This window comes from Penicillium alfredii (assembly GCF_028826965.1).
Source record: "Penicillium alfredii strain IBT 34128 chromosome Unknown utg000005l_segment0_segment0, whole genome shotgun sequence".
Lineage (NCBI taxonomy): Eukaryota > Fungi > Ascomycota > Eurotiomycetes > Eurotiales > Aspergillaceae > Penicillium > Penicillium alfredii.
The window spans coordinates 1661462-1685738 of record NW_026622702.1 but is presented as its reverse complement, the minus strand read 5'-3'; the positions used below and the strand labels follow the sequence as shown (position 1 = coordinate 1685738).

The 24277-nt window shown below is 53.9% G+C and overlaps 11 protein-coding genes across 11 annotated transcripts; 6 read left to right on the top strand and 5 right to left on the bottom strand.

The window, feature by feature from the left end:
- Nucleotides 1–647: 647 nt before the first annotated feature.
- Nucleotides 648–1554, top strand: NUU61_004043 (uncharacterized protein; the record flags this gene model as incomplete). Its single annotated transcript, XM_056654625.1, has 3 exons — nucleotides 648–722; nucleotides 786–1000; nucleotides 1059–1554. 3 exons carry the CDS (start codon nucleotides 648–650, stop codon nucleotides 1552–1554), a joined length of 786 nt encoding a protein of 261 aa, XP_056512652.1.
- Nucleotides 1555–1690: 136 nt separating this feature from the next.
- NUU61_004042 (uncharacterized protein) lies at nucleotides 1691–2866 on the bottom strand (the record flags this gene model as incomplete). The annotated part of the gene is made up of 2 exons (XM_056654624.1): nucleotides 1691–2714; nucleotides 2781–2866. 2 exons carry the CDS (start codon nucleotides 2864–2866, stop codon nucleotides 1691–1693), a joined length of 1110 nt encoding a protein of 369 aa, XP_056512651.1.
- A 290-nt stretch (nucleotides 2867–3156) lies between these two features.
- On the top strand, nucleotides 3157–5105 carry NUU61_004041 (uncharacterized protein; the record flags this gene model as incomplete). The annotated part of the gene is made up of 7 exons (XM_056654623.1): nucleotides 3157–3231; nucleotides 3291–3485; nucleotides 3546–3871; nucleotides 3933–3973; nucleotides 4024–4098; nucleotides 4148–4758; nucleotides 4821–5105. 7 exons carry the CDS (start codon nucleotides 3157–3159, stop codon nucleotides 5103–5105), a joined length of 1608 nt encoding a protein of 535 aa, XP_056512650.1.
- Nucleotides 5106–5826: 721 nt separating this feature from the next.
- Nucleotides 5827–7512, top strand: NUU61_004040 (uncharacterized protein; the record flags this gene model as incomplete). The annotated part of the gene is made up of 1 exon (XM_056654622.1): nucleotides 5827–7512. One exon carries the CDS (start codon nucleotides 5827–5829, stop codon nucleotides 7510–7512), a length of 1686 nt encoding a protein of 561 aa, XP_056512649.1.
- A 188-nt stretch (nucleotides 7513–7700) lies between these two features.
- Nucleotides 7701–8902, bottom strand: NUU61_004039 (WD-repeat containing protein SWD2; the record flags this gene model as incomplete). The annotated part of the gene is made up of 3 exons (XM_056654621.1): nucleotides 7701–8467; nucleotides 8520–8745; nucleotides 8804–8902. The coding sequence occupies 3 exons, from the start codon at nucleotides 8900–8902 to the stop codon at nucleotides 7701–7703; spliced, it is 1092 nt and encodes a 363-aa protein (XP_056512648.1).
- Nucleotides 8903–9351: 449 nt separating this feature from the next.
- Nucleotides 9352–10594, top strand: NUU61_004038 (putative mitochondrial oxaloacetate transporter (Oac); the record flags this gene model as incomplete). The annotated part of the gene is made up of 6 exons (XM_056654620.1): nucleotides 9352–9368; nucleotides 9433–9507; nucleotides 9572–9701; nucleotides 9767–10238; nucleotides 10298–10443; nucleotides 10502–10594. The coding sequence occupies 6 exons, from the start codon at nucleotides 9352–9354 to the stop codon at nucleotides 10592–10594; spliced, it is 933 nt and encodes a 310-aa protein (XP_056512647.1).
- A 1349-nt stretch (nucleotides 10595–11943) lies between these two features.
- Nucleotides 11944–13402, top strand: NUU61_004037 (ribonucleotide-diphosphate reductase subunit RNR2; the record flags this gene model as incomplete). The annotated part of the gene is made up of 4 exons (XM_056654619.1): nucleotides 11944–11973; nucleotides 12053–12295; nucleotides 12403–12736; nucleotides 12792–13402. The coding sequence occupies 4 exons, from the start codon at nucleotides 11944–11946 to the stop codon at nucleotides 13400–13402; spliced, it is 1218 nt and encodes a 405-aa protein (XP_056512646.1).
- A 442-nt stretch (nucleotides 13403–13844) lies between these two features.
- Nucleotides 13845–14470, bottom strand: NUU61_004036 (SRP9/SRP21 family protein; the record flags this gene model as incomplete). Its single annotated transcript, XM_056654618.1, has 2 exons — nucleotides 13845–14282; nucleotides 14399–14470. The coding sequence occupies 2 exons, from the start codon at nucleotides 14468–14470 to the stop codon at nucleotides 13845–13847; spliced, it is 510 nt and encodes a 169-aa protein (XP_056512645.1).
- Nucleotides 14471–15249: 779 nt separating this feature from the next.
- NUU61_004035 (WD40 repeat domain-containing protein) lies at nucleotides 15250–18529 on the bottom strand (the record flags this gene model as incomplete). Its single annotated transcript, XM_056654617.1, has 5 exons — nucleotides 15250–17022; nucleotides 17075–17630; nucleotides 17804–17964; nucleotides 18108–18268; nucleotides 18436–18529. The coding sequence occupies 5 exons, from the start codon at nucleotides 18527–18529 to the stop codon at nucleotides 15250–15252; spliced, it is 2745 nt and encodes a 914-aa protein (XP_056512644.1).
- Nucleotides 18530–18763: 234 nt separating this feature from the next.
- On the bottom strand, nucleotides 18764–19423 carry NUU61_004034 (2-oxo-4-hydroxy-4-carboxy-5-ureidoimidazoline decarboxylase; the record flags this gene model as incomplete). The annotated part of the gene is made up of 3 exons (XM_056654616.1): nucleotides 18764–18820; nucleotides 18870–18969; nucleotides 19026–19423. The coding sequence occupies 3 exons, from the start codon at nucleotides 19421–19423 to the stop codon at nucleotides 18764–18766; spliced, it is 555 nt and encodes a 184-aa protein (XP_056512643.1).
- A 524-nt stretch (nucleotides 19424–19947) lies between these two features.
- Nucleotides 19948–23803, top strand: NUU61_004033 (uncharacterized protein; the record flags this gene model as incomplete). The annotated part of the gene is made up of 3 exons (XM_056654615.1): nucleotides 19948–20021; nucleotides 20091–23707; nucleotides 23769–23803. 3 exons carry the CDS (start codon nucleotides 19948–19950, stop codon nucleotides 23801–23803), a joined length of 3726 nt encoding a protein of 1241 aa, XP_056512642.1.
- Nucleotides 23804–24277: the final 474 nt, after the last annotated feature.

Sequence of the window (24277 nt, the reverse complement as noted above, 5' to 3'; positions counted from 1 at the left end):
AAAGCAGGGTGCTCGCTCAGACGGGCGACACGGCAGGCAGAAACCAAGAAGCAACGTGATGAAGCAGCTTCCAGGAAGGGTGCGCCGACCTGGGGCTGTGTCGCCGTGGCGAGTGGGAGGAAAGAAAGCGAAGCCGGTTGCACAACACTATTCGCCGGATAGGCAATCTAAATGTAAGGATTTTCCAATCAACTTAAATGACAAGTGGTTGCGAAGCAGACGTGGATCGGAGAGCGCCAGAGAGCTGCCCGACGCAGCGTTGATCGGCTGACTCATCCTGTGGCGGTGCAGACACGCCACGGTGGCTAGAGATTGGCAGTTTCCGGATTGGCGGCTGATGACGTTGGTGCGGTCCCCTTGCGATTTGCCTATTTAATGTCCTGAATAAACATCCCGCGCTTCACTCCCGAATTCTCTTTCAGCGATTCGCGCTTGCTCGTTGTCATTTCTAAAACGTGAAACGAGCGTATCGCCCCGTCCAAACAGGGAAAGGCTGAGAAGGACCCAAGATTGTATACACCATCTAGGTCTTCTCGCAAATCCTCTTATTTTCTTCCTCTTCACTCTCTCCTTCCACGCCACCCTGAAACGATCGCATCTTAACATTTCAAGTTTATTTGAGGTCTACTGGATATAAATCCCCAAACATGTCCGGTGCACTTTGGTCTCTCGTTGGCAAAAGAGTGCTAGCAGAGTCCGCAAGGAATCATTTTGGGACTGAGGTGAGTGGTCACAGATAATTCATGGAATTTGCGTCACTCGAGCTGCTAAGCCTTTCTGTCTAGGACCCCTACTTTGAGGAAATACCGGCTTCGCGCATCGGTCGTGCCTTCGGAAAGAAAACCCAGAAGCGCCGCAAGGCCATCCCACCGGGCTTGTCAGAAAAAGATGCCAAGATCCTGACACAGGTCAAGCGCAGAGCCTGGCGACTTGACTACTGTCTTTTCAACTTGTGCGGAATCCGGTTCGGTTGGGGCAGTGTGATTGGTCTTGTTCCCTTGTGAGTTTAAGCCAGATTCTTCGGTCGTTGGCCTCCCAGCTAACTGTTGATGTGACAGTATCGGTGATGTCGGTGATGCCGCATTCGCTATGATGGTCGTGCGGAACTGCGAAGAGATCGACGGCGGTCTTCCGGCGCATCTCCGGATGAAGATGGTGATCAATGTGATAATCGACTTCATCATTGGTCTCGTTCCCTTCCTGGGCGACCTCGCAGATGCCGTGTACAAATGCAATACCCGAAACGCCGTTATCCTCGAACACCACCTGCGCTCCAAGGGCGCAAAAGTGATCTCAAAACAAAGCAAACAACAAGAGCGAGCAGTCGACCATAGTCTTCCGGACGAGTTTGATAGGCAGGAAAGTGGTGTCGTGGGCAATCATCCGCCGGCGTACGAGAACCAGGGACCCTCGGGAAATCGGCATGCAGATAATGTTGGCGCCCAACCAACCAAGCCTCAACCTGTGAAGCAACCCCGAACTAACAGTTCCATTGGCAGGTGGTTTGGCGGGGCGAGACATCCAAACGAGTGTTTGGAGCGGGGTGAAGTGTGACATCGAGAAATCGAGGCGATTCAAATACCCCATATGACCGGTCCAGGGAGGGCTCATGCGCATTTATGTTTTCTTTTCTGCCAGCGCGGGCACGATCTTATTTGCTTTCTCTTTCGCGGCGAATATAAATGTTTGGTTAGCAATTGATTTCAGGACGAGATCTCATACACCCATAGCAGAATGGGGAGCCCGAGCTTTCTGCTTGACTGGAGACTGTCACTCCAGAGTTTCTCTTGACATTCCCCACCAGACCTCCACAGAGACCGCACGATGCATTACCAGAGTTTGAAGTCTCCAACTTATTGACTGTTCTGGCCACGTTCGCCATGACCCCGGGATATTTTGCTCCCTGGGTCTCAACGTACCGCATCATCAGCTCGTCAATGGATAGGTTCTTGGTCAGAACATTATCTGATGGTGGCTCGTCGGGGATAATGATCTCTGCCAGCTCAGGACAAACGCTTTCATATTGAATAAGTTCGGCCTTGTACAGGTCTCGGAGTGGGAAATCGAATTGTAAGCCCCAGGGGGACACGCCGTCCGACACTCGCCAAGTGAGCGAGGCGCCACGTCCCTTGGCAACCCCAGCAAGCGCCTTCGCGGCCAGTCGGCTGTCAGAGTCGCCCCATAGAACTGTCTCACATCCAGATTGCTTGGCGAATGCAGCGACGAGCCGGGTCAACAAGACCGAGTCAACGTCGGTTGCAGAAGTCGCTGTGGAGATTGCAGCGCGAAAAGCCGCCAGGCGCTCAGCATTCGACCGAGAGCTGTCATCTGTGAACTGTGGCCCTGTATATTCCCGCATGATTTCGTTCATATCCGGCACATATTCAAAAATACTGTGGAATGGCACTTGGCTGTACGTGTGCTGAGGGAAGATCTTTTGGACGGCTTCATAGTTCCGGTCGTAAGGAACACTCGAGCCCGCCATCGTGGAGGGTTCGATAACAAGAACATGCAGGTCAAAGGTATTTCGGGCAAAATTTTTAGATCGTTGGCGCTCGAGTTCGGCATCCAGCATGCGCAATAGGACTGATGAGGAGACACCAAAGGACAGAGGCAGAAGCAGCTGGTGGCGGGGATCTTGCGGGTTGCGAGGTGGTTTATACTTCTCCATCCGCCGAAAGACCTTGTAGGAGACAAAACGTTTAAAACAAGCCCTGCCAGGGAGGGTCAGTCATTGCAAGCAAAAGCATTTAGGGCTGGAGGGGTCACTCGTCGCATACCCGCATAGCTGCCTCCGTCGCACCGTGAGCACAGATTCTGTGTCCTTGCAGTCCATACAAGGACTATCCAGTTCCTTTGCTGGCATGGTGAGCTTTCAGAATGTCAGATGTAGCTTTGTAGCTCTATATGAAACTGCGGAATATCAACCATAAAAAAAAAAAAAAACCAAGGCCGATAACGAGCGATAGTTAGTGGCGGTGTAGCTTAGTAATACCCCAAACGCGTGGCTCCCTTGGGGGCGGCAGTCGTCGACACTTCCGGCCACCGTGGATCCTCCCCCCGATCAACTTCCATCTCCGCCCCTGTTTGGATGCGGCGTGTTTTTGAATCCTTTCTGGACATACGTTGGAGTTTTAAGCTCTTGTTCTTCCTGCGATGAAAGGCTGGCTCTCGACTTTGGGCCTCACGGCTCTTCTAGCAGGCCCGGTCCTGGCCAATGAAGTGTGGCTCGTAAGATCCATCCTTGTCCTCGCAATTGGTCTACAAAAGACTAACGACTTCGACCTCAGAAATCAGATGATGCGCACCGACAACGATGCTCCGGGATGTACAGTCGCAAGGCTTGGGGAGGGAATGTGGACCCCTTTATATTGGTCAAGTTTTCTCAGGAGGGTGACAAGGATGACGACCCTCTAGCCAGCTTGGTGATCTTTGAGTGGAACGACGAGGACTTGATTGGGCGCTATCGGTCCGACGACGCGAAAGTATCGTCCACTCCATTGCGCTACCCCGAGAGAACATGGCAGCTGACAGTGGGCCAATAGTTCAAAGAGACAATCTGCGATAGCGAGAACGTGGATGCCAAACTCTGCCAGAAAGACGACATCGGCTCCTTTATTCTCACAAGCAACGCCACCGATGTTTGGCAGAGCCCGATTATGACGAAAGCAGTCCATCTGAATGACCCCGATCCGATCAAGTACCCGGTCAAGAAAACTGGTTTCTATTGTGTGAGCACGTTCGCATATTCTGGAGAGGACTTCAAGGCTGTGGTCACCTTCCGCAATTCATACGGCGAGCTTCCGGCGGCGCAGATTGCTAAGCTGCCCTTCTACGGAGCCTTGACCATCGTGTACGCTGTCATTGGAGTGTATGTGTCTCCTGGGTCCTAAATTATCTTGTCTTGAAGCCTTGCTAACGCTGCAATGTAGGTACTGGGCATTCCTGTACACGCAAAACCGCCATGACATCCGTGAGTCTGCCCCCTTCATGGAACTCGTGCAACATGCTAATCGTCCACAGTCCCGGTCCAAAATTACATCACGGCAATTGTTGTGTTCTTGATTATCGAGCAACTGATGACGTGGGGGTTCTACAGTAAGCAACCTGGTGTTACTGTTCCTGGGTTATCTCTAACTCTCAACAGACTACCAGAACTTGCATGGATTGAATACCGGCGCAAAGGCATTTATGGTCATCGTGGCCATTCTGAACGCGGCCCGAAATGCCTTTTCATTTTTCCTGCTTCTCATTGTCTGCATGGGCTATGGCGTTGTTAAGCCCTCGTTGGGTCGCACCATGACCTATGTTCGTATTCTGGCCATCGTCCATTTTGTCTTTGCAGTCCTCTACTCCGTTGCGAGTCTGTCCATCACACCGGAGAGCGCCGGTCCTCTGATTCTCCTGATTGTTCTCCCGCTGGCCGCAACTCTGACGGCCTTCTACGTGTGGACCCTGAACTCGCTCAAGGGCACAATGAAGGATCTCATCGACAGGAAACAGAAGACCAAGGCAATGATGTATAAGAAGCTTTGGTGGTGTATCCTCGGCAGCATTATCGTCATCTTCGGCTTCTTTTTCTTCAACTCTTTTGCCTTTGCTGGTCGCAGCGAAGCCAGCTTTGTGCCCGAGCACTGGAAGGCCCGGTGGTTTGTGCTTGATGGATGGCTCAATCTAGTGTACCTGTTCGACATTGCCTTTGTGGCTTACCTGTGGCGACCCACAGCCAACAACCGACGCTTCGCCATGAGTGATGAGGTATGGACTTCCACTCACCTATCTGTTCACGCCGAGATTGCGTATACTAACAGGGAATGTAGCTTGCCCAAGATGACGATGGGTTCGAGATCCGGTCATTTGGCAGTGCTCTGGATGAAGAAGACCCCTTGGATGCCCCTCCTGAGTACCCGGGCAGCTCGGGCGCTCACGGCAACCGGGATCTGTCTCCAGTGCCCCCCAAGCCCGTTTCCTCGGCCCCGCGACAGCGCGAGTCGCTTGAGGACGAGACTATATTCGCTGTGGGTGAGGAAGGGGACCGATGGTCCGAAGAGGACGAGTCTCCTCGCAACTCGGGCGAGAGAAAGAGGCTTACGGGCAAGGACTAATTGACTGGGAGGTGATGATATCAGATTGTAGTCTCGAACGTCCCGAGTTCCAATTCGAACTTGGCTTGGGTCTTCAATGTATGTATAGGGAAGTTGGACCAATGGGTATTTGCAGCTTGGGAGATAGTCAGCATGTCATGGCGTTAATCTTGCGTTCGTTCCCATACCCAGCTTTTTTTGGTTCCCTGGGAATGTGTTCGAAGCTACTGTATCTTGTGTTTCGAATAGTTCCCTCGCAATGACAGCGTGTTTCCCCAGCTGCGAAGACCTCCATAGTGAGACTAGGACGAAGTATGTAAATAAGCTATTATAAGTGGCACTTGAGAACCTCATCGAGTTGGGGGAATGTTTTCGAATTTCTGCATTGAGTCATAGCTGTAGTTTTCCATATAAGCCCCGTTCCCTTCCGTGAGTCTGATATTGAAGACCCTCACCCATTGCCATATTCCATACAGAGAATTGTCTGTATAAAACGCAGATTCCAATCGCGAGTTCCTATACACCGAGGAAGGAGCTGATAAGAGACAAAAGAAAGCAAAAAAGAATCTCGTCCGCATCCGCCCCGCATCAACAGAAAAAGTCGACTCGCGTGTGAACTACACCCAACAATCCCCACCCGAGAAAGCAAACCCAAGTAAACAAGAAGACACATTTGCATGCCACACGCTGGGCGGGTTTCTCACGACCCTACCTCCCCAACCCCTCATCCCCCCCAGCAGCCATGTCTCCTGACTCCGAGCTCCCCACCCCCGCACAATCGGGCATCACCACTGCCAGCACCGCAACTGACGGGCAAGCCAGCCTCTACTCAACATCCAGCCCGCCAGAGACCAGCGCCCAGATAGCAGGACACCTCCTGCAGCAATGCCGCAATCTCCTCGCCGAGGTGGATGCGCTACAGGGTCTGCTGGCGCAGCGGCTGCGGAATCCACAGCTAGTGGAGGTGCGACAGTTCCGGTCGAACGTCACCGCGGAGCTACGGATGCTCGAGAAGCTGGAGCAGCAGGTGCGGGATGCAAGCGGAGACAATGGCAGCCGGGACAGTGATGGTGGTGGTGGTGGTGGTGATGATGCAAGCGAACAAGCACAGCAGACCCCCGAAGTCGAGATGCGACTGCTTCATGCACTGCGGTCATCAAATCTGCCATTCTACCAAGCCGTGTGGAAGATTGCGCGCGGGTCGTGCACGGGACTGATTGCGCTGGGGAAGCGGTTCTATTGGGACGGGGAGACGAAGCGGAGTGAGCGGGCTGCGGTTGAGGGCCGGGGGAAGAAGCAGCCTAACAAAGATAAGCGCAAGAGCGTGTTTGTGGATATCATTGCGGATGATGGGGAGGAGTGGGTGAAGGTGTCGACGATCTCGGAGAGTCGGCTGTTGTTCGAGATGGCCAAGAAGGGGTGGGAGCGCGAGAGTGACGAGGATGAGGGGACGGGATCAGAAGGCGAAGGCGGGCGGACAATACTTCAGAATTTCGATGGGGATGGGGAGGACTCGGATGAAGATGATGAGTTGGAGCTCATCAAGCTTGCGCGCGACCTCAAGAGGGCGGCGGATGCTACGCGGGTGAGGTATAGACATCCTCGACTACGAGTGGTGATACCCAAGATTGAGGAAGGGAACGTCCCTGAAATTGATGATATCCTGCGTGAGATGCGGAGCTATGGCATCAAGATCGAGTGCCAGGAGAGTCTGTCCGGCGATCCCACCACGGCCAACCTGGCTCGTCTACTCCCCCAGCCCTTCAAGAGATTCACACCGACTCTCAATGTCGACTGCACCCTTCTCCTGGCCATAGTGTCTGATCTCTCTCACGTCAAGGACATGCCACCACTGCCTAACTTCCATAAAGCCATCCTGCGGCAGATAGAGGTCGAGAAACAGCAGCCCTTGTTGTCCACTGAACTCTGGCCCGCCATGGGAGAACACAACCTCATCTGCACCAAAGAGGCGGCCACCCGCATGTGCGACATTGTCGAAACCATCGGGACCGCCACAGAGAAGACTCGGACTCAAATCATGATGGGCGATGCGCCTTACGACCACTGCGACCACAACACTCTCATTCAAAAGTTTCAAGAACTGTCCGAGCATCCCGTGCCAACAGGCTGGAAAATTCCGATCAGAGTGGTCGAGGCGCAATCGGTGATTGATGCAGCAAAAGCACAGGATAAACTCCCGTCCGTGGCGGATGAGATTGCGAAGGGTCTGTCGGATATCAACCACAGTGTGTTTATGTACGGGTGGGTCACCGGTCTAATGACTGTCTCCAGCAATCGTACGATCGACAGGCAGATCGAGGCCACGATTGAGAAGAACCGGCAGGGCAATAATGACCTCGAAGGTCCCTTGGTGTGGATCTGTGATACAGCACGGAGTTTGGCGGGAAAAGACAAAGACCGAAGATAATAGAATAGAATCCTGCCTAACTGGTCTGCAAAATGGTGTCGTCGGGTTCAATAATGACCTAGAGTAATTGCACCCATCCCGTGAGCAATAGTGTCCTGCACCTGTACTGCTCTTAATGGTGACTCAAGCATTTAGAAAACTGGAAGTGGGAGAATGGATCTTCGGTCTGTCGGGTGTCATCGTTTTATTTATTTCGAGGCTTCGTCAGGCTGCCAGAACACAATGTCTTTGTCCGCACTGGCGAGCATATTGTAACGTGGGTTGTACTCCACCAAGGCAGTTCGACCACGATGGGGGAGTCGGACCATGGGCTGCAAGGTGGCATTTGTCTCGCGCTCTTGCTGTAGGTCCCACACGAGCATATCTTGGGAGTCTCCAGCACCCCCGATGACATATCGCCCATCGGGGGAGAAACACGAATCGCCTTGTCCGAGAGGCTTTGCAGAGGACGATACCGGGGCAGCGCGGCCTGGCGACCCGTTCTTGCCAGTCAGGAATGCCTTGATGGTGCCTTCAAAGGCATCCAAAATATAGTGTCCGTGGTAGTCGGTACCGACCATCAGGTATTTTCCATCATTGGAAAATTCCAACCGAGTCCAAGCTCGACCCCGCGTCGACGGTGTGTAGGTTTCCTCGAAGGGTGCAAGGTCAAAGGTGGAAAATGGAGGTTTGTCGTAGTTACGGAAATCATAAAGGAGCACTGAGGATGTAGACTGAGATGCAATGGCGATCACGGTGGCCGACGGGTCGAATGCAACTAAGTAGGGCGTTGCCAGTTTCAATTTTCCTTGCGGATTCCTGGAACCAACGTCCCAGAGGGTGACGGTATCATCCTTGGAGCAAGAAATGAACGAGTCGCTGCCCGGAGACAGAGCCAGGCAAGTCACTTTATCGGTGTGACCGGAGAAGTAGCGCACATACCCCTCGTTGTGAAGATCGAGTAACCTTAGCGAATCTGCAAATTGATCAGCGACGTGACAATGTCTGGGGCTTATCGAAGTACATACGGTCCACCTTGGTACTGGCATGAAGGACTTGACGGGAGTGGTGGGTAAATCTCGCCAGATGCACACCATATTTCTTGCTGGGGACCGACTTTGTTGACTTCCCTTCCTTAATATCAAAGACCTGGATAGTCTCATCATCGCCAGCTGCGACAAGGTAGTCGCCCTGGTCATCGAAGTCCAAAGAAGTCACATAATTGGGGGTCTCTTGCTTGGAGGTTTTGAAAGACTATATCACAGAGATGGTCAGAGCACCATTGAGGTAGAGTTCGAATGGACCAATTTACCTTGGCTGGGCGAAATGCTCGAATGATGTCTGTCACTTTCTGGGGCTGCTGGGGAGCTTGGGTAGCCGGCGGCTGGGGTTGCTGCTGAGTCTCCGCCATGTTTAGTGGGTCTGGGGGTGATGAAGGAGGGTGATGGGAAAATAGAGAATTGAGAAAGAGAAAGGTCAGAGCATCTTGCGCATGTCAAAGCACTTGGATCTGGGGTTCCTTCCTCACGCGCAGCTCCCCACGCGCCTTCTTTTTCTGAGCTGTTCGGGGAAATGTTGTTCCGTCTCACCGCCTAATAAGCGGTAAACAGTTCCCCCTCGGCAACCACAAGTAAGCTTTTGGGATCTCGATGCTTCTGACATCTCTTCGTTTCTATTGCATATACCCTCGAGCCTTGATTCTTGATTTCGGAGTATACGGTTTCCAAGGGGTGTGCACATATTCCTGGTTGGGCTCACTCATTTGCCCCTGTTCACGTTTGCGGATCCGATCTCGTGCCGACAACCGATAAACCGGGTCAAACTCTCCCTGTCTTTACTGAAGCTCTCGACCCAGGTGTCATGTCTACAACCACGGGGTATGATATTCCTCTGGGATGACATCGAAAATGGCTGGTTTGCGCTTACACTGTGTTTGTACAGAGCCTTCATTGCTGGCGGTATCGCAGCATGCGGTGCAGTCACCGTCACCCACAGTTTCGAGACCGTAAAGATTCGGTGAAGAGCCCTAGGTTCTGGTTGGGTGAGAATATTCAGCTAACTCGATCGTTTTGGGCTAAAGGTTACAATTGCAAGGTGAATTGCAGTCCAAGAATGAGGCCATGAAGAAGTACAAGGGTGTCCTCCATGGTGTCAAAGTGATCCTGCAGAACGAAGGGCCTCGAGGGTTGTTCCGGGGAATTGGCTCTGCCGTATGTGAACCATGTGGCGGGAAATCTCAAAATTGAACCTGCCAGCTAATTCTTGGGACTTCTAGTACGTCTACCAGGTTCTTCTTAACGGCTGCCGTCTGGGCTTCTATGAGCCTATCCGCTCAAACGTCACCTCTGCCATCTACAGCGACCCCAAGATCCAATCTCTCGGAGCTAATGTCTTTGCGGGAGCGGCATCTGGTGTTATTGGGGCTGCGGCGGGATCACCGTTTTTCCTGGTGAAGACCCGGCTCCAGTCCTACTCGCCCTTCCTCCCGGTCGGCACCCAACACAACTATAAAAATTCGTTTGATGGACTGCGAAAGATTTACACGAGCGAGGGTGTCAAGGGTGTATACCGCGGGGTTGGTGCCGCCATGATCCGCACAAGTTTCGGCAGTGCCGTCCAACTCCCCACATACTTCTTTGCCAAGCGCCGTTTGAATCGACACCTAGGTATCCAAGAGGGGCCTGCTCTGCACCTGGCCAGTAGCGCTGCTTCTGGCTTCGTTGTGTGTTGCTTCATGCACCCTCCTGGTAAGACCTCCCTCGGTTGTGGCATAGATCCTCGAGCTAACAACTCCCTCCCCTGATAGATACCATCATGGCTCGCATGTATAACCAGACCGGGAACCTGTACCAGGGTGTGTTCGACTGCCTGTTCAAGACTATCCGCACCGAAGGGCTGTTTGCCATCTACAAGGGCTTCTTCGCTCACCTGGCGCGTATTCTCCCTCATACTGTAAGTGTGGAGATTACCCTCTTGTCTTCTGGATTGAATAGACACTGACCCCCTCTAGATCTTGACTCTTAGTCTGGCGGAGCAGACGAATAAGTTGATGCGTCGCGTTGAGGATCGGGTGCTGTCTGACTCTTTCCGAGAGAAACTCTAGAGCATAGACGTGATTTGATGGGTTTTCACAACATGTTATTTGCATGCCATGGCTGGCTGTGGGTGCGCAGGTCTGAGAATCGGGTCTCCTGGAGCGTTGAGGATAAAAGGCGTTTCCCAGGGTTTCCCCTATTCTGTGAATAGAGGTGTTAATATGATTTTTGGCCTATACATGTCTTGTTTCTCTTTTCTACTAGACCATGCGCTCAAAACGCGAGAGGAACGCGAGAGCACGTGTTGGATGCAAGGCGAAGCAACTATGTGGGGGTTAGTTTGGCTGGCGGGTGGAGACGCGATGGCAAGGAGATGCCAGAGGTACATACCGGGAGATCTCGAGATGTATCCAGAGTATATAAGAGTGGTTTTATATAGACAGAGATAGTTAAAAAACAATAACAGAGAGAAAAAAAAAAAGAGTTCTTTGAGTACGCGAACATACAAACACGGAGCTTTGGCCTCGACCAGCCACACCTCCCTTGACGCGTGAGAGACTCCACTCCGCAGGCCTTCTCGATGGAATAAAGGCTCCTTCATTCCTTCTGGAGCTTCGATCTCGACAATCAAGAGGACATGGAACATGTTACGGAAGATGTTCCTCTGAACAAAACCTTGAAAACCCACTTGGAATGGAGGAGCTGGTGCTGGGTTACAAATGCTGACCGAGCACGCCTTGACCAGCGTGATGTCGCCAATAATATCCGTAATTCCGGCTTGTTTTATGAGTCGCGTCGTGCCAAGCGCGTCTTTTTTTATTGATCTCTTTTTTTTCCATTGATCGGGTTATCTGATCGTGGCCAGCCCACCGGTGGAGCCCGTTACGTCTCGACTTGAAAAATTAGGGGGCCGGTACAGACGCGCGATGAATGTTTTTCTGGACTGTTCGACCAGAGTCCCCAAGCGTGTTCATGTCCAGAGATGGGTGGATTGATCCTCGATCCTCCCTGGGAGATAAGATGGGAATCTCCCGGGAATGGAGCGTACCATGGACCGGTATCCCTAGAAATCATGTAGCTGCAGTAACTGCAGTAAATAGCCCAGGCGAGGGGCTACGAGAATGAGCACGGCCCTAGATCGACCTCGCGTCGGATGTTGGAATTCCGGTGGCATGAGGGACGCAGTTCTGGAGACGGTGGAGGCAGACGCGCACAGAAGGCGCGCGATCACGTGAGGCGTGACTTAGCCCGTCGCGCTAGAGAGAATCACGCTTGGGTACTTAAATCGATTCTTTCGCCCGCGTCCAGCTTCGTTTCCTTCCCCATTCCCACCCGACTTGCCTTTCTCTCTTGTGTTTTATCGTGTCTGTTCTGCACAAGCATTGTTTAATCCTCTTGTCCTCAGACACTTGTCCCAATGGCCACCCAAATCACTCCCTCGAAGCAGGTACGTGATGTCACGACTGTCGCCTCTCGCGCCAGACGCGTCGCGAGCATCAGTCCAGCTAACTTGTATGTCTTGACAGACTGCTTCCTCACTCGAGAACCTCAAGATGAGTGATTCACCCGTCAAGAAGCTCGACTTCGAGTCGGGTAAGGAGAACGCGCCCGCGTCGCTCAAGTCTGTCGACGCGCCTGTCGAGAAACCCACCGAGAAGTCCGTCGAGGCCCCCAAGGTTGCTCCTGGCATCAAGGAGCTGGAGGCCACCGAGCCCCTCCTGCAGGAGAACCCCCACCGCTTCGTGCTTTTCCCCATCAAGTACCACGAGGTCAGTGTCACGTCGCCGACGCGTCCACGCGTAAAGTGGTTCGGACGTCGAGCATCCCTCACCACCCCACTCCAATAGACATGAAGTTGACTGTTGTGTTGTTATAGATCTGGCACATGTACAAGAAGGCTGAAGCCTCTTTCTGGACCGCGGAAGAGATCGATCTGTCCAAGGATCTGCACGACTGGCACAACCGCCTGAACGATGACGAGCGGTTCTTCATCTCGCACGTTCTCGCGTTCTTTGCCGCGTCCGACGGTATCGTCAACGAGAACCTGGTCGAGCGTTTCAGTGGAGAGGTCCAGGCCCCTGAAGCTCGCTGCTTCTACGGCTTCCAGATCATGATGGAGAACATCCACTCCGAGACATACTCGCTGTTGATCGACACCTATATCAAGGAGCCCAAGCAGCGCACCTACCTGTTTGATGCCATTGACACCAGTATGTATCCCTTGCTTCCATCAAGACATGTTCCCAAGTGCTGACCTGTTTCTAGTCCCCTGCATTGCCAAGAAGGCCGAGTGGGCCATCCGCTGGATCCAGGACCGTGAGTCGACTTTCGCTCAGCGCCTGGTCGCCTTCGCTGCGGTCGAGGGTATCTTCTTCTCGGGCTCGTTCGCCTCGATCTTCTGGCTGAAGAAGCGTGGCCTGATGCCCGGTCTCACCTTCTCCAACGAGCTGATCTCGCGTGACGAGGGTCTGCACACCGACTTTGCCTGTTTGCTGTTCTCGCACCTGAACCACCGCCCCAGCAAGCAAGTCGTTGAGAACATCATTGTCGAGGCAGTGGGCATTGAGCAGGAGTTCCTGACGGATGCCCTGCCCGTGGCCCTCCTGGGCATGAATTCCAAGCTGATGTGCCAATACATTGAGTTTGTTGCCGACCGCCTTCTGGTGTCTCTTGGCAACAAGAAGTACTACAACTCGGCCAATCCCTTCGACTTCATGGAGTCGATCTCGCTGGCGGGCAAGACCAACTTCTTCGAGAAGCGCGTCGGTGACTACCAGAAGGCCGGTGTCATGGCTAGCACCAAGAAGGAGGCCAACCCCGAGGGCGAGCAGACCTCCAACAACGACAGCGGCCTCAACTTTGATGAGGACTTCTAAGCGTTATCATCTCCACTCCCCTCCCCCCTCTCCCCTTTTGTTTTATACCCCGGTCGACCGGCTTGCCCTACGACCTCCTTTCATATGATATCACGCTGCTTTCTCCCCTTTTCTGCTTTTATTGATTGACGGATTTTGTTTGAGGCTACGCATGGGCATGGCGTTTCGTTTGTTTCTTTCTTTTCTTGTCTGTCCAAGACTTCTTCGATGTCTGATATGGGATGGATGGTGGATATGTGTATCTAGATTCAATTGATTTGTATGTTTGTATGTTTGGAACTGGTAGAAGCTGATAGTATGTATTTATAGTATGGATTGGGTTGTCATGATCTTCATGTCCTCGCAAGACTATCTCGATGAGATTACCCAAGTAAGGATGGCATCTCATACTTAAATTGAAGTTGATTCCAACCGACAACTTCATAAGCAATAAACACACCCCTCATCGCTTCCCCTTCCCACCCTTTTTCTTCCCCTTCCCGCCCGCATTCTTCCCACTTCCACCCGGCGCCCCTGCACCAGCTCCAGCTCCAGCAGCAGCAGCAGCACCGTCTTCGGCCGGCGCATCCACCATCTCAACATCCCCCATTCCACCCCCGGTCCCACCAGTCGCCGCGACCCCCAAACTCGCCACGTCCGCCCCGCCAGCCAGCTTCCCCAGCCCCGTAATCAGCCGACCAACCTCGGCGCCCTTGTTCGTGCGGTACTTGAGACAGATGCCCGCGGTCGGGTTGAAGGTTTTGAGAGTGAGGGCGGCGACGGGGGCGGTGGTGGGTGCCGGTGTTGTTGATGTTGCGTCTGCTGTGTTGGATGTGTTGGTGGTGGAGGAGGGTTGAGGCTTTTTTTGGTGGGGGAAGCTGTATTTTGTGGTGATGCGGGTCTAAATCTTAGTTAGCATATATATATATATATATATATAGTGTATGTATATTCTCTCTTTCTGGGGCAGTTGCATTGCATTGGAGAGCCCTGGAGAGGAAGAGGAATCAATCATACCGTCTCGGGATACGCCTCCAGTAACAGTGCCGACTGTTCCAGGAAGGCCTGGGAGGTCGGGAGATATGGCATCTTGATTAATTGATGATGTGTGTAGTTGCCTGTTTCGCTCTTCGCTCTGTGTATCTTTTTGCAATTTCCTCGTTTTTGAAGGTCCGGGTCGAGTGTGGGATGCGGAAGTAAGATCGGAAGGTGAATTGCGCGGAGATCACGGATTCCCGGTTTCTAGTATAGTTCCAGGGTGTAATAAAGAAGAGTAATGGAATCTTTCAAGTAATTGAAGTAGCCTGATACACAATTGGGGGGGGGGGAAGCTGGAAAGAGAGAGAGAGTCGGGCGAAATGAGTCTGGGGGTGGACGTGGGAATCTGCTGGGCTTTTCTGCGTGTCTTGGCGGTCGACACCACTTACTGTAGAAGTATGAGCTGCTCCATATTTATGGAATGAATGGATTTAAACAAAAGTATTTCGAGAAACATTCAAGGGACACTCTAATTATATCCCCTTATTTAACACAATTGCTGGTCTATCTACTGGTCGGGCCTGTCATTCTCATATCCCCATTGCCTTCATAGTATACACGCCAGCTAGAAGAAGCTGGCCAAAATAACTGCATCTCAATATGGTCACAAAGAACAAAACGAAAAATAAGTCCATCCAAATGCCGTATATCCAGAAATGAAAAATATCAACACCTTCCCAACCATGCAACTATACAGGGCTGCTGGATGTCCAAAAGAAACGCCCTTCCACCCCCAAGGTGAAGACCCAAGTCACAAAAACGATCAGTCCGTAATCACATCGCATAAACATAAACGGCATAGGGAACAAAAAGAAAGAGAAAAAGAAATGTCAAGAAACAGGCCGGTGACATTGAGCGCAGATCAGTTTCTGCTTCCCATCTCGGCCCTTGACACCCCGGAAACTGGAGCCGCCGCAGTGATCACACTTGAGGACATCCCCATCGCCCTCGCCCGTTGATGAACCATAGTCACTGCTCAAGACACTGCCGGTGGTGCTCAGCTTGCGCTCCCCAGACGGTATCCGGTCCGGGCTGAGAAGATTGGTCTGTTTCCGGGATTGTGCTGCCAGGGCATCATGCGTGATCTTGTTCCAGTATGCGTAGCTGTGATCGCCCTGGAGCCATAGCGGGTTGTCTTTACCTTTGCCGCTGGCCACAATATCCGCCGAGGACGGGGGAAGACGACGGGGGTCGGGTGGCGCCGCACCTGGTCCATAGCCGTTCTGCGGACCATGGCTGCTCTGCGCACCTGTTTCCTCGCTCGTTGGCCCACTGTTAATGCGAGCTCTGCGCGGAGACGGTGGCGGCGAGGTGAAAGTAGAGAGGGACTCGTTGGGACCCATGCTTGAGGGCCGGGATGAGGACAGGCGCAGGGTGGCCGGCCGGTGCGGAGACGGGCTGCGCGTGCGGAGGCCAGACCGCGAGCCCTCGGTGCTGGAGCGGCCGTGGCGGATGACAGAGTTTCGCCAGGATATGATGCGCTCCGACGGAGTCTTGTGCGCCGACTCCTTGCCGATCGAGGATGCGATGCTGTGGCGTGCCGAGTTGGAGCGCCGCAGGATCCGCCGCGAGATGGTCGAGTTGGCGTTCCAGTTCTCGTACCGGCGCTTGTGGTACGCACAGTCCTGACGCAGCACCTTGATCTTCCCTGAGTAATCGGCGATGACGATGATATTCCCGTCTGGGTGCCGCGACCGCGATAGGTACGACGGGGATTCGTGTGCCATCTTTCTGACGATCGACAAGCGCGGTGCGGACACCGAGCGTTGGTGGCTCCCATTCTCTTTGGTCGGCGTCGCCTGTTTGGAGATCTCTGCCGACTGTTCCGGGCTCATCAGGGCCACGGGAGGCGGGTTGCAGATGTCATAGATCGGGTCTTCGGACAGCCCTAAAGCCTCCTTCGTTTTGGTCGGCGCCGAGATTGCGGCCGTCACCATGGCGGACTGCGTTTCGAATACTTCGACAGCTCGTTTGTCGGCATCGCGCTCCACGGGGCCAATTGGCCACACATAGGCCCTGCGGTCCTCACTCCCACAAATTACATGCTTCCCATCGTCCATAAAAGAGGCCCGGATTTGACTGCAGGTGTTCTCGTTGCCGCGGAATTTGGCTTCGAGAACTCGCTCTTGGAAATCGTAAAGGCGGACGCGAGAATCGTTGCTGGTAACTAGCAATTTGATATCGCCGTTGGGATCGTCTGGGGGGGTTGTCATCGTGTCAATGCCCGTGACTTTACTACCTTTAGCTTTGCGGCCACGGGCCGATCGAACGTGGATCTGAGATGATACTTTCAGGCCCTCGGTGTCATAGATTGTGAGAAGACCATTGAGACACCCAGCAATCGAATATCGCCCATCCGGCGTAAATGCCACCGCTGTGATCATGTCGGGCGCGGCGGTCACAAAGGCCACACTCTTATCCGGGATGCTCCACAGACGCAACTTGGTGTCAAGAGACCCGGCAAGGAAGAATCGGTCGTCACGAGGGTGGAACTGGATCGAGGTGACGAAGTCGCTGTGCTGAAAGCAGCACAGACATTCAGGCCGACTCACATGCCACAGCCGCACGGTCTTGTCCATTGACGACGAAAGGATGAAGTTATTCTGCTCCACAAATCAGCTTGGCCTTGTCTGCCCCCGATGACCATATGCTTACCTTGCTCCAACTCAAATCCAGGATGCTCCCCCTGTGTCCTTCAAAGCCTTGATACGGCTTGGCGTGGAACACGGGGGCCTTGAATCGGGGAGAATCCTGTTCATCGGTGGGGGGTTCGTCTTCTTCTTGAGTCGCCGCCTCTCGCTCCTCGGGGGAGGTAATGACTGCCCACACGCGGACTTTTCGGTCCTGGCCCGCAGCCGCCAGATATTTACCGTCCTTGGAAAACACGAGGGCCCAAATTGCTCTCCCCGTATCTTCTCCATTTCGCGCTGCAGCGGAGGACGCCGAAAGCCGCTTCTCGGTGACGCTGGACTTAGAACCCGCGCCTTCGAGCTCTTGAGCAAGAAAGACGCGGTTGAAGTTCTTGTCCTTCTTGTAGTGTGTCCGAACCCTCAGGTACTTGGACGGGGCAGGATGTCGGGGGATGAATCCAATTGGATGCGAAGTATCGACAGACATGCGGGCATCGGGCTCCGAGCCCTCCTCTTCCGCTTCAGAAAGCGGCTCTTTCTTCCTAGACCCGATGATCCGACTCAAGAAAGAGACCCCTTTTCTAAGATGAGTCAGTCGTTTTGCGATAGAGTTGCCGCAAGAATCTGGAATAGCCAGAGAAGCCAGAGACGAGTCGCAGAGGTAGAGAGGATCACGTAGATGCACAGTCAAGGATGTAGGAACCACCAAGTGATCGAACACAACTTGACATCCACCGAAGGGACATGTACTCACTTCTTTTCCTTGGGAGATTTGGGGCTTGGAACTGTCTCTCCCCGGGCAACACCCGGCTCCGATGGGCTGAACTCTGGGCCCCCGGCCTCCGCTTCGTATGACGCTCTGCCTAGCAGTTTCAGGGGAATCGACTTTTGGGTATTCGTGCGCTGGATGATGTGCTACAATGACACGCGCGGTCCTTGGGTCAGCCCAGCGTCACCACATTGCTATGATTTTCTCTGGTTTGTTCATTTCGAGCGCACAGAGCATATTCCTCTGCCCAGAAAGATAGAAAACCGCGCAAAAATAATCCCCCACTCACTTGTGACAACGGGTCTATGGCGCTTGCTTCGGTCTGGGTCTCGTGCAGAGTCTGCGAGGTCGAGTTTCTGGCGAGAGGGCTACCAGCCAGCCGACGAGACGTGTGCTGTGCATCATGCTGACTATTACTCGACCCCGACGCGACGTCCGAAGTGGCCGAGCCTGGTCCAGTCAGCGTGGTCGCGCGCAACCAGGTGCATATCATTTCAGCCCATCGATGCTGGCTCTGATACGTCCAGAATCCGCCACTCCTGAGGCTTGGGCTTCATTTTCCGAAATTCACCAGAGCATTTCCAAGACGACTGGGTAAGATTGAAATTCCAACCTACCAGGAAAGGTCTGTGAGGCCCGGACTGTGGGCTTCAGGTCCCCCGTTATCGCGGGGGGCGATACTGCGCGAGGCTGGTCCTCATTACCCACCATATCGACTTTGGACCCAGTCGCATGGGGGATATGGGAGGAAATAAATTGAGAGGGTGAGAGAAGATGAAGAGGAAAAAAAAGAAGAGGGGGAAGAAATTACAATTGGGCGCAGGAATAAAGGCAAAGGAAAAGCCGAAGTAAGCGGCAAAGGCCGGATGGATGACATCAAATAGCCAGTGGAGCCGAGAATCAACCGTTTCATGTTTTGCTAGATTATAGCTATTGCTATCATTTCTACATGCGCGAGGGCTGCAATTTTCGAGCGCGGTCCTTGGCGATATCACACATGGCCTGGTGAAAGTCAGTGGGGCGTCTCTGTATAGTCCAGGGTGAGTCGCACCTGGATGGTTTCTGTAACTTCGCGATCCGCATCTCCTCGCTCAATGCGCTGGCGCATCTCCACCATGATCACGTCTCGACTGCGGCCATTGACAAATGTGCTATCGCTCGCATTAATTCCCATGGCCCCTAAAACCAATTCCTTGGATCAACCTACACAAAGCGCAGACCCGGGAACTTTGCCTCATACTCTGCATTTAATTCCCGGAGTTTCTCCGCCTGTTCCTCGGCGCCGGTCTGTAATTGCGCCTGTTCCTTCTTGCTCAACTCGCTGAGATGCTCTGGGTTGGCTGGGGCCCGGCCGAGTCGAGGATGCGATCCCAGAATCCCCACGAGGACATCGCGATCTGTGGGGGAGTTGGCGGCGCAGAGGGCAGACATCCGACCGCCGACAGCATCGACCAGCGAAGTGTACGAGGAGAAGGACTGGTTGGCCAACACGGGGATCATCAATCGGTGCAGCTCGGGCGACGGCTCAAAAAGCGTATCGAGGACCCGCAGCTGGGCATCCTGCGACAGTGACGGGAGGGTCGAGGGTGGGGGGAGATCGGCCATGGGAATTTGGAGTTTCAGGTTTCTTTGGAGACAAGAAATAACTGCTGGGGGGGGGCAGCTGGTCTATATAAATCTCCCGCCTTCGGGGGGCCTCCGAGTCGGCGACCTGCGTTATTCTTTGGTTGTTTATTATATTTATTATTTTATGTCATGTAGACCCAACTGTGATCTACAATCCTTATTGCTTCATATTCATGAATCCTGCTGGGTATCCCCCCCCGATCACCTCTCCGCTCTGAATAAGAATCTCAAACCAGCACGAAAGCCGAGCGTTTCAGAATCTCCACTTAAATTGGGATAAACCAGGTGGAGCAGCCCCTGAAAGGAGGTTCGGCTCCAATTCTCTGCCAAAGCGCAGAACCACCTTGATTGGGCATCTCTCGATCGCGAGATCTCATTCTCTCTCCGCGGCCGAGACCGTGCTTTCTTTTTCCCTTCCCTTCTCTTCTCTTCTACACACTCTTTTTTTTCCCTCCCTTTTTGTCGGCTCTGAGCCTTCGGCCGTTCTCCATGTGGTGCGCGCCATGTCTCTTAATGGGCTAGAGAATCCCGCCATCGTCGATGCCTACCAGAGTGCCCTTGCTGACGCCGGTGGATGGTGAGTGCCCATCAGAATCTCTCCCATATCTGAATGCAAAATCTTTTAACGTACCACTTTCAACATCAGGTTTCTTCTGCACTATGTCTCAAGAGATGAGGTAGCCCTGCTCAATCGAGGCACCGGCGGGGTGCCCGAGGTCCGCAATGCCCTGGACCAATATCAGGAGACGTCGCCGCTCTATGGCTTCCTGCAGTACCGGCGGAGGAAGGTGATCATCCGGTATATGCCCGAGGGGTTGTCGCGGCTCATCCAAGGTATGAAAATTGGCTGGAGAGGGTTTGTCTGGAAAAAGTTCCCGCTGATCTGGTTCACCCCTGTCGCAGCCCGAAGCAATGTTCAGTTTCAGTCGGTCCTAGACAAGTTTACCCCCAACGACACCGTGCTTCCCCTGTCGCAGGCATCGGATCTCACAGAAAGCGCCTTGTCGTCCGCATGTCTGCTGCACACCGCTTCAACCTCGATCACTTCTTCGTCGAGCTCTCTCCGCCGCCGCCGGCTGATGGAAATCACGGAAGATGCAGAGGAAAATGGCCCGAAAGATACTACGCAGGAACCGACGCCCCCAAGTACCGATCCCCGACCGAGAGCAGGGAGTCAAATGTCCGAGGCCACCGTTGTACCCCCGCCTGCGGTGCCACTAACCACGTCGCCATCCGATGAAAAGACCTCGCCCGATCTGAGACCACCGCCATCGCGAAGCAGTTCCCGAGCAGCATCCCGAGAAAGATCCAGTGAATCACACTCGCCCGCCGTGTCTCCCAAGTCGACTGATTCCAGCTCCGAACGCCTTCAGTACAGGAATATCTTGGATGAATTCCCGCGCCCATCGGACGAGGTTCGGATGTCAACCCAATCTGCCCGGCCCTCGATGCGGGACCTGGAACGAGCATCGACGTTCACTCCCAAGGTCAAACTGGGGCCGCGCCCGTCGGTGGATAACAGCGGACGGCCTCGCACGTCGGGCACCTCCCGGAACCCGGAGCAGCGGCCCGTCGCTTCGCTTCCTGCTAACATGCGCTCATCTTCGCTGCGGAAACCTAATGTCGACGTTCCTCGCCCCCGATCGCAAGGAAGTTCGTTTGCGACAAAACCCAGTAGTCGGGCCCCGCCCATTCCCCCGCTCCTGGTTCCCCCTCCGTCAATTCCTATCGCCAGGCCTCAGTTATCTCCAGGTGCCAAGTCCCTGGGTGCGCTGTCGACCTCTTCCGGGTTGACTCCGGAGAAGGAACGGTTGATGAAGGCGTTGCAACAGAGGAAAAAGAACATGGCGAAGCGGGCCGAGGAGACAAAAAGGAAGCAAAGCATTGCCGAAGAGCCCGCAGCAGAGAAAGATCTCTCCAACAACCAGGAGAACATGGAGAACATGAAATCGGCTCCCGAGTTCGAAGATAGCGGGCCAGAAAATCAGCGACCACCGCCGCAGGAACGGCAACCCGAAGCACATACAGAGCCGTCGCCTTCGGCCCCCGAGCCCATGGTCGACCCCCAGCCTCCTGCTCAACCAGAAAAGGAGCCAAGTCCGGAACCCCTCGAGCCATTCTCGGCGGTTGAGCCTATTGTTGACACCCAACCCGATGCCGAACCTGAAAAAGAGCAAAGCCCTGAACCCCTCGAGGCATCGGCATCGTCGGTGACGGAGCCCGTTGTTGCTACACAAACCGAACAAGAACAGGATCTTGAAGCCCTCGAGCCCTCACAGGCAAAGGATTCTGTTCTCGCCCAACCTGCCGCTCAGCCCCAGAAAGGACAGAGACCCGAGCCTCTCGAGGCCTCAAAACCAGAACCGAGAGGCGAGGTGACTGTGTCGGATTCCGAAGGCGGGCCTTCGTCTCATACCTCCGGCCCTAGTGGTGATACTACCTTTTCCGCTGATCGTGGAATTGATATTTCCTCCGAAGGGATTCAGTCCGAGACACCGCAGACTGTCCTCGAGGATGAAACGCCCGCCGAATACGGGGACTCCACAGCCCCCGTCCAGAGCGAGAGTAAGGACAGCCCCGACCCAGCTAGCGCCGACGTCGATGTGGCATTTGAAAACGAGTCCTCCGAAACCACAAACCCAGAGTCAGAGCATGTTTCCCCTTCGCAGCAGCCAGAAATTCCATCAGTTGAAGAATTGGAACCCCCTTCTGTGATAAGTGCAGCAGAGGATGTTCCCGAGTCCAGTCCCCTTCCCGTCACCCCATCTCCTCCTACCCCTCCGGTGATCTCCGAAGCCGAACCCTCGGCTGCGCCCGTTTCAGTTTCAGTCGACCCTAGTTCCCTAGACGAGCCCGAGGAATCTCCCGTCGAGAACCCTGGGCCTGCTCCTTTGGACCAGAGGCGCAGGGTCCACCTGGAGCCAATTCAGGTCCCTACCCCAGAATACTCAGATGACGACCATCTCCTCTCGGACGATTCGTTCATGGAAGAGCTGAAGTCGGCTACAGTTCAGGAGGCCAGGCCCGTATCGGTCAAATCTCCCGGCGGCGGTGATAATTCCTTGACGAGCTCCCGTGCAGTTTCGAGCCCGCACTCTCTTCGATCCCCGACCGCCGTGCAATCGCTTGCGGTGGGCAGATCCGCTTCTAGCACCTACCCTGACAATGGCCCCCCGACCCCGGTCCTCATGGCCAAGAAGATCAATGTCTCTTCTGGCATTTCTAGCCGCATCAAAGCTCTGGAGAAGTTCTCGAGCCGCGAAGGCACCCCTTCAAACTCGAGCCAGACCGTAACCGGGCCATCTGCCTCCTCGTCTGTTGAAAGTCTTCGGAAACGCGCATCGATTTCATTGCCCGGGGAGAACCAGGAAAACACCCCGCCTTCTGGTCGACCGACGTCCTTTGTGTCCGACAGCTTTTCTCGTGCCCCAAGCTTGAATCACCATGATTCGCGGCCAACACCTCCCCAGACGCGCCGCACCAACTCAATTTCCGTGACGGCTCGCATCGTGCGCGATTCGAACGTCTCCCCGGGGTCCTCTGGAGTCGAACCCTCCGAGTCCGATGTTCTCAACCTTCAGGCCAGTCCGCTCACCGTGGAGCATGATACTAATGAGGGGCCACCGACCAACACCTCAACCGTTGAGCCCACCAACCACTCCGAGCATCGAAGCATGTCGATCTCGTCTGCCGGATCTAGTCGTCAGACAGCGCCAGTATCTCGCACGGGTAGCCGGCTTTCCTTCTCCTCGCGCACCAGACCTGACGAGAGCCCCCAACCCACTTCGCCCAGCTCTGAGGACAAGAAAGGGTCTCGGGCCTCCCGCCTCATGCGGCGCATGTCATCGATCACGTCCACCTCACGCCGCAGCATCATCGGAGCTTTGAGCTCGCCAGTGCAAGAGGAAGACTCCACCTCAGCATTGAGAAAGGATTCGGTCACTTCCCCAGCATCGCCTCCCTCGCGGGCTGCGAAGCCCATTGACATTGGTGAAGTCAACGTCCAGTTCCCCGAAACCCTCCTCTGGAAGCGCCGGTTCATGCGCATTGACGAGAACGGGTACTTGATTCTTGCGCCCGGCACCAATGACTCCAGCGCCCGCAATATGATAAAACGCTACCATCTCACCGAGTTCCGAACTCCTTGTCTTCCCGACGAGGACATGCAGGAATTGCCGAACAGCATTCTGCTTGACTTCTTGGATGGGAGTACCCTCCAATGTGCCTGTGAATCGCGGCAGGGACAAGCGTCTGCCCTTCAGAGTAAGCTACCTTTTATTTCCCCTTGTTACTATAGTATTGTCCATGCTAATCCGAGCTATAGCTCTCATTGATGCCCACACCTCGCACCAACAATAGCCGCCCTCCTTTTTTGTCTCTCGGCGCGCGGGAACCGGATTCCCTCCATCCATCGAGTCTATCAATCTATTAGCTTGAGCTGCCTTCATTGCATATTCTTTTCCATTTCATCCATGGCACATATTTTTTTTTTCCTTTTCCTGTCTATCTTGCCCTCCCGGGTGTCGACTTGACCAAGTCTGCTCTGAACTCCTGGGCCTTACTACCTTTTTTTTTTTTTTTCCCTATCTTCCATTCTACCATTGTCCCCTCTGGATCCTTGTATTCCTATCTCTATCTCACTCCCTCTATCTTGTTTTCTTTTTTTTTTCATCTCTCTTCATCTCTCTCAGTGTCGATATGTGTGTGATATATGTGACATGTTCCGTGGTATACCCCTCCCACCCAGTCTCAAAAACAAAATCTATCTACTCTCTTTTTCCCTTGCTTCCTTCCTTACATTCTGCAATTCCAGTGTACAGAGCGAAGATGCAA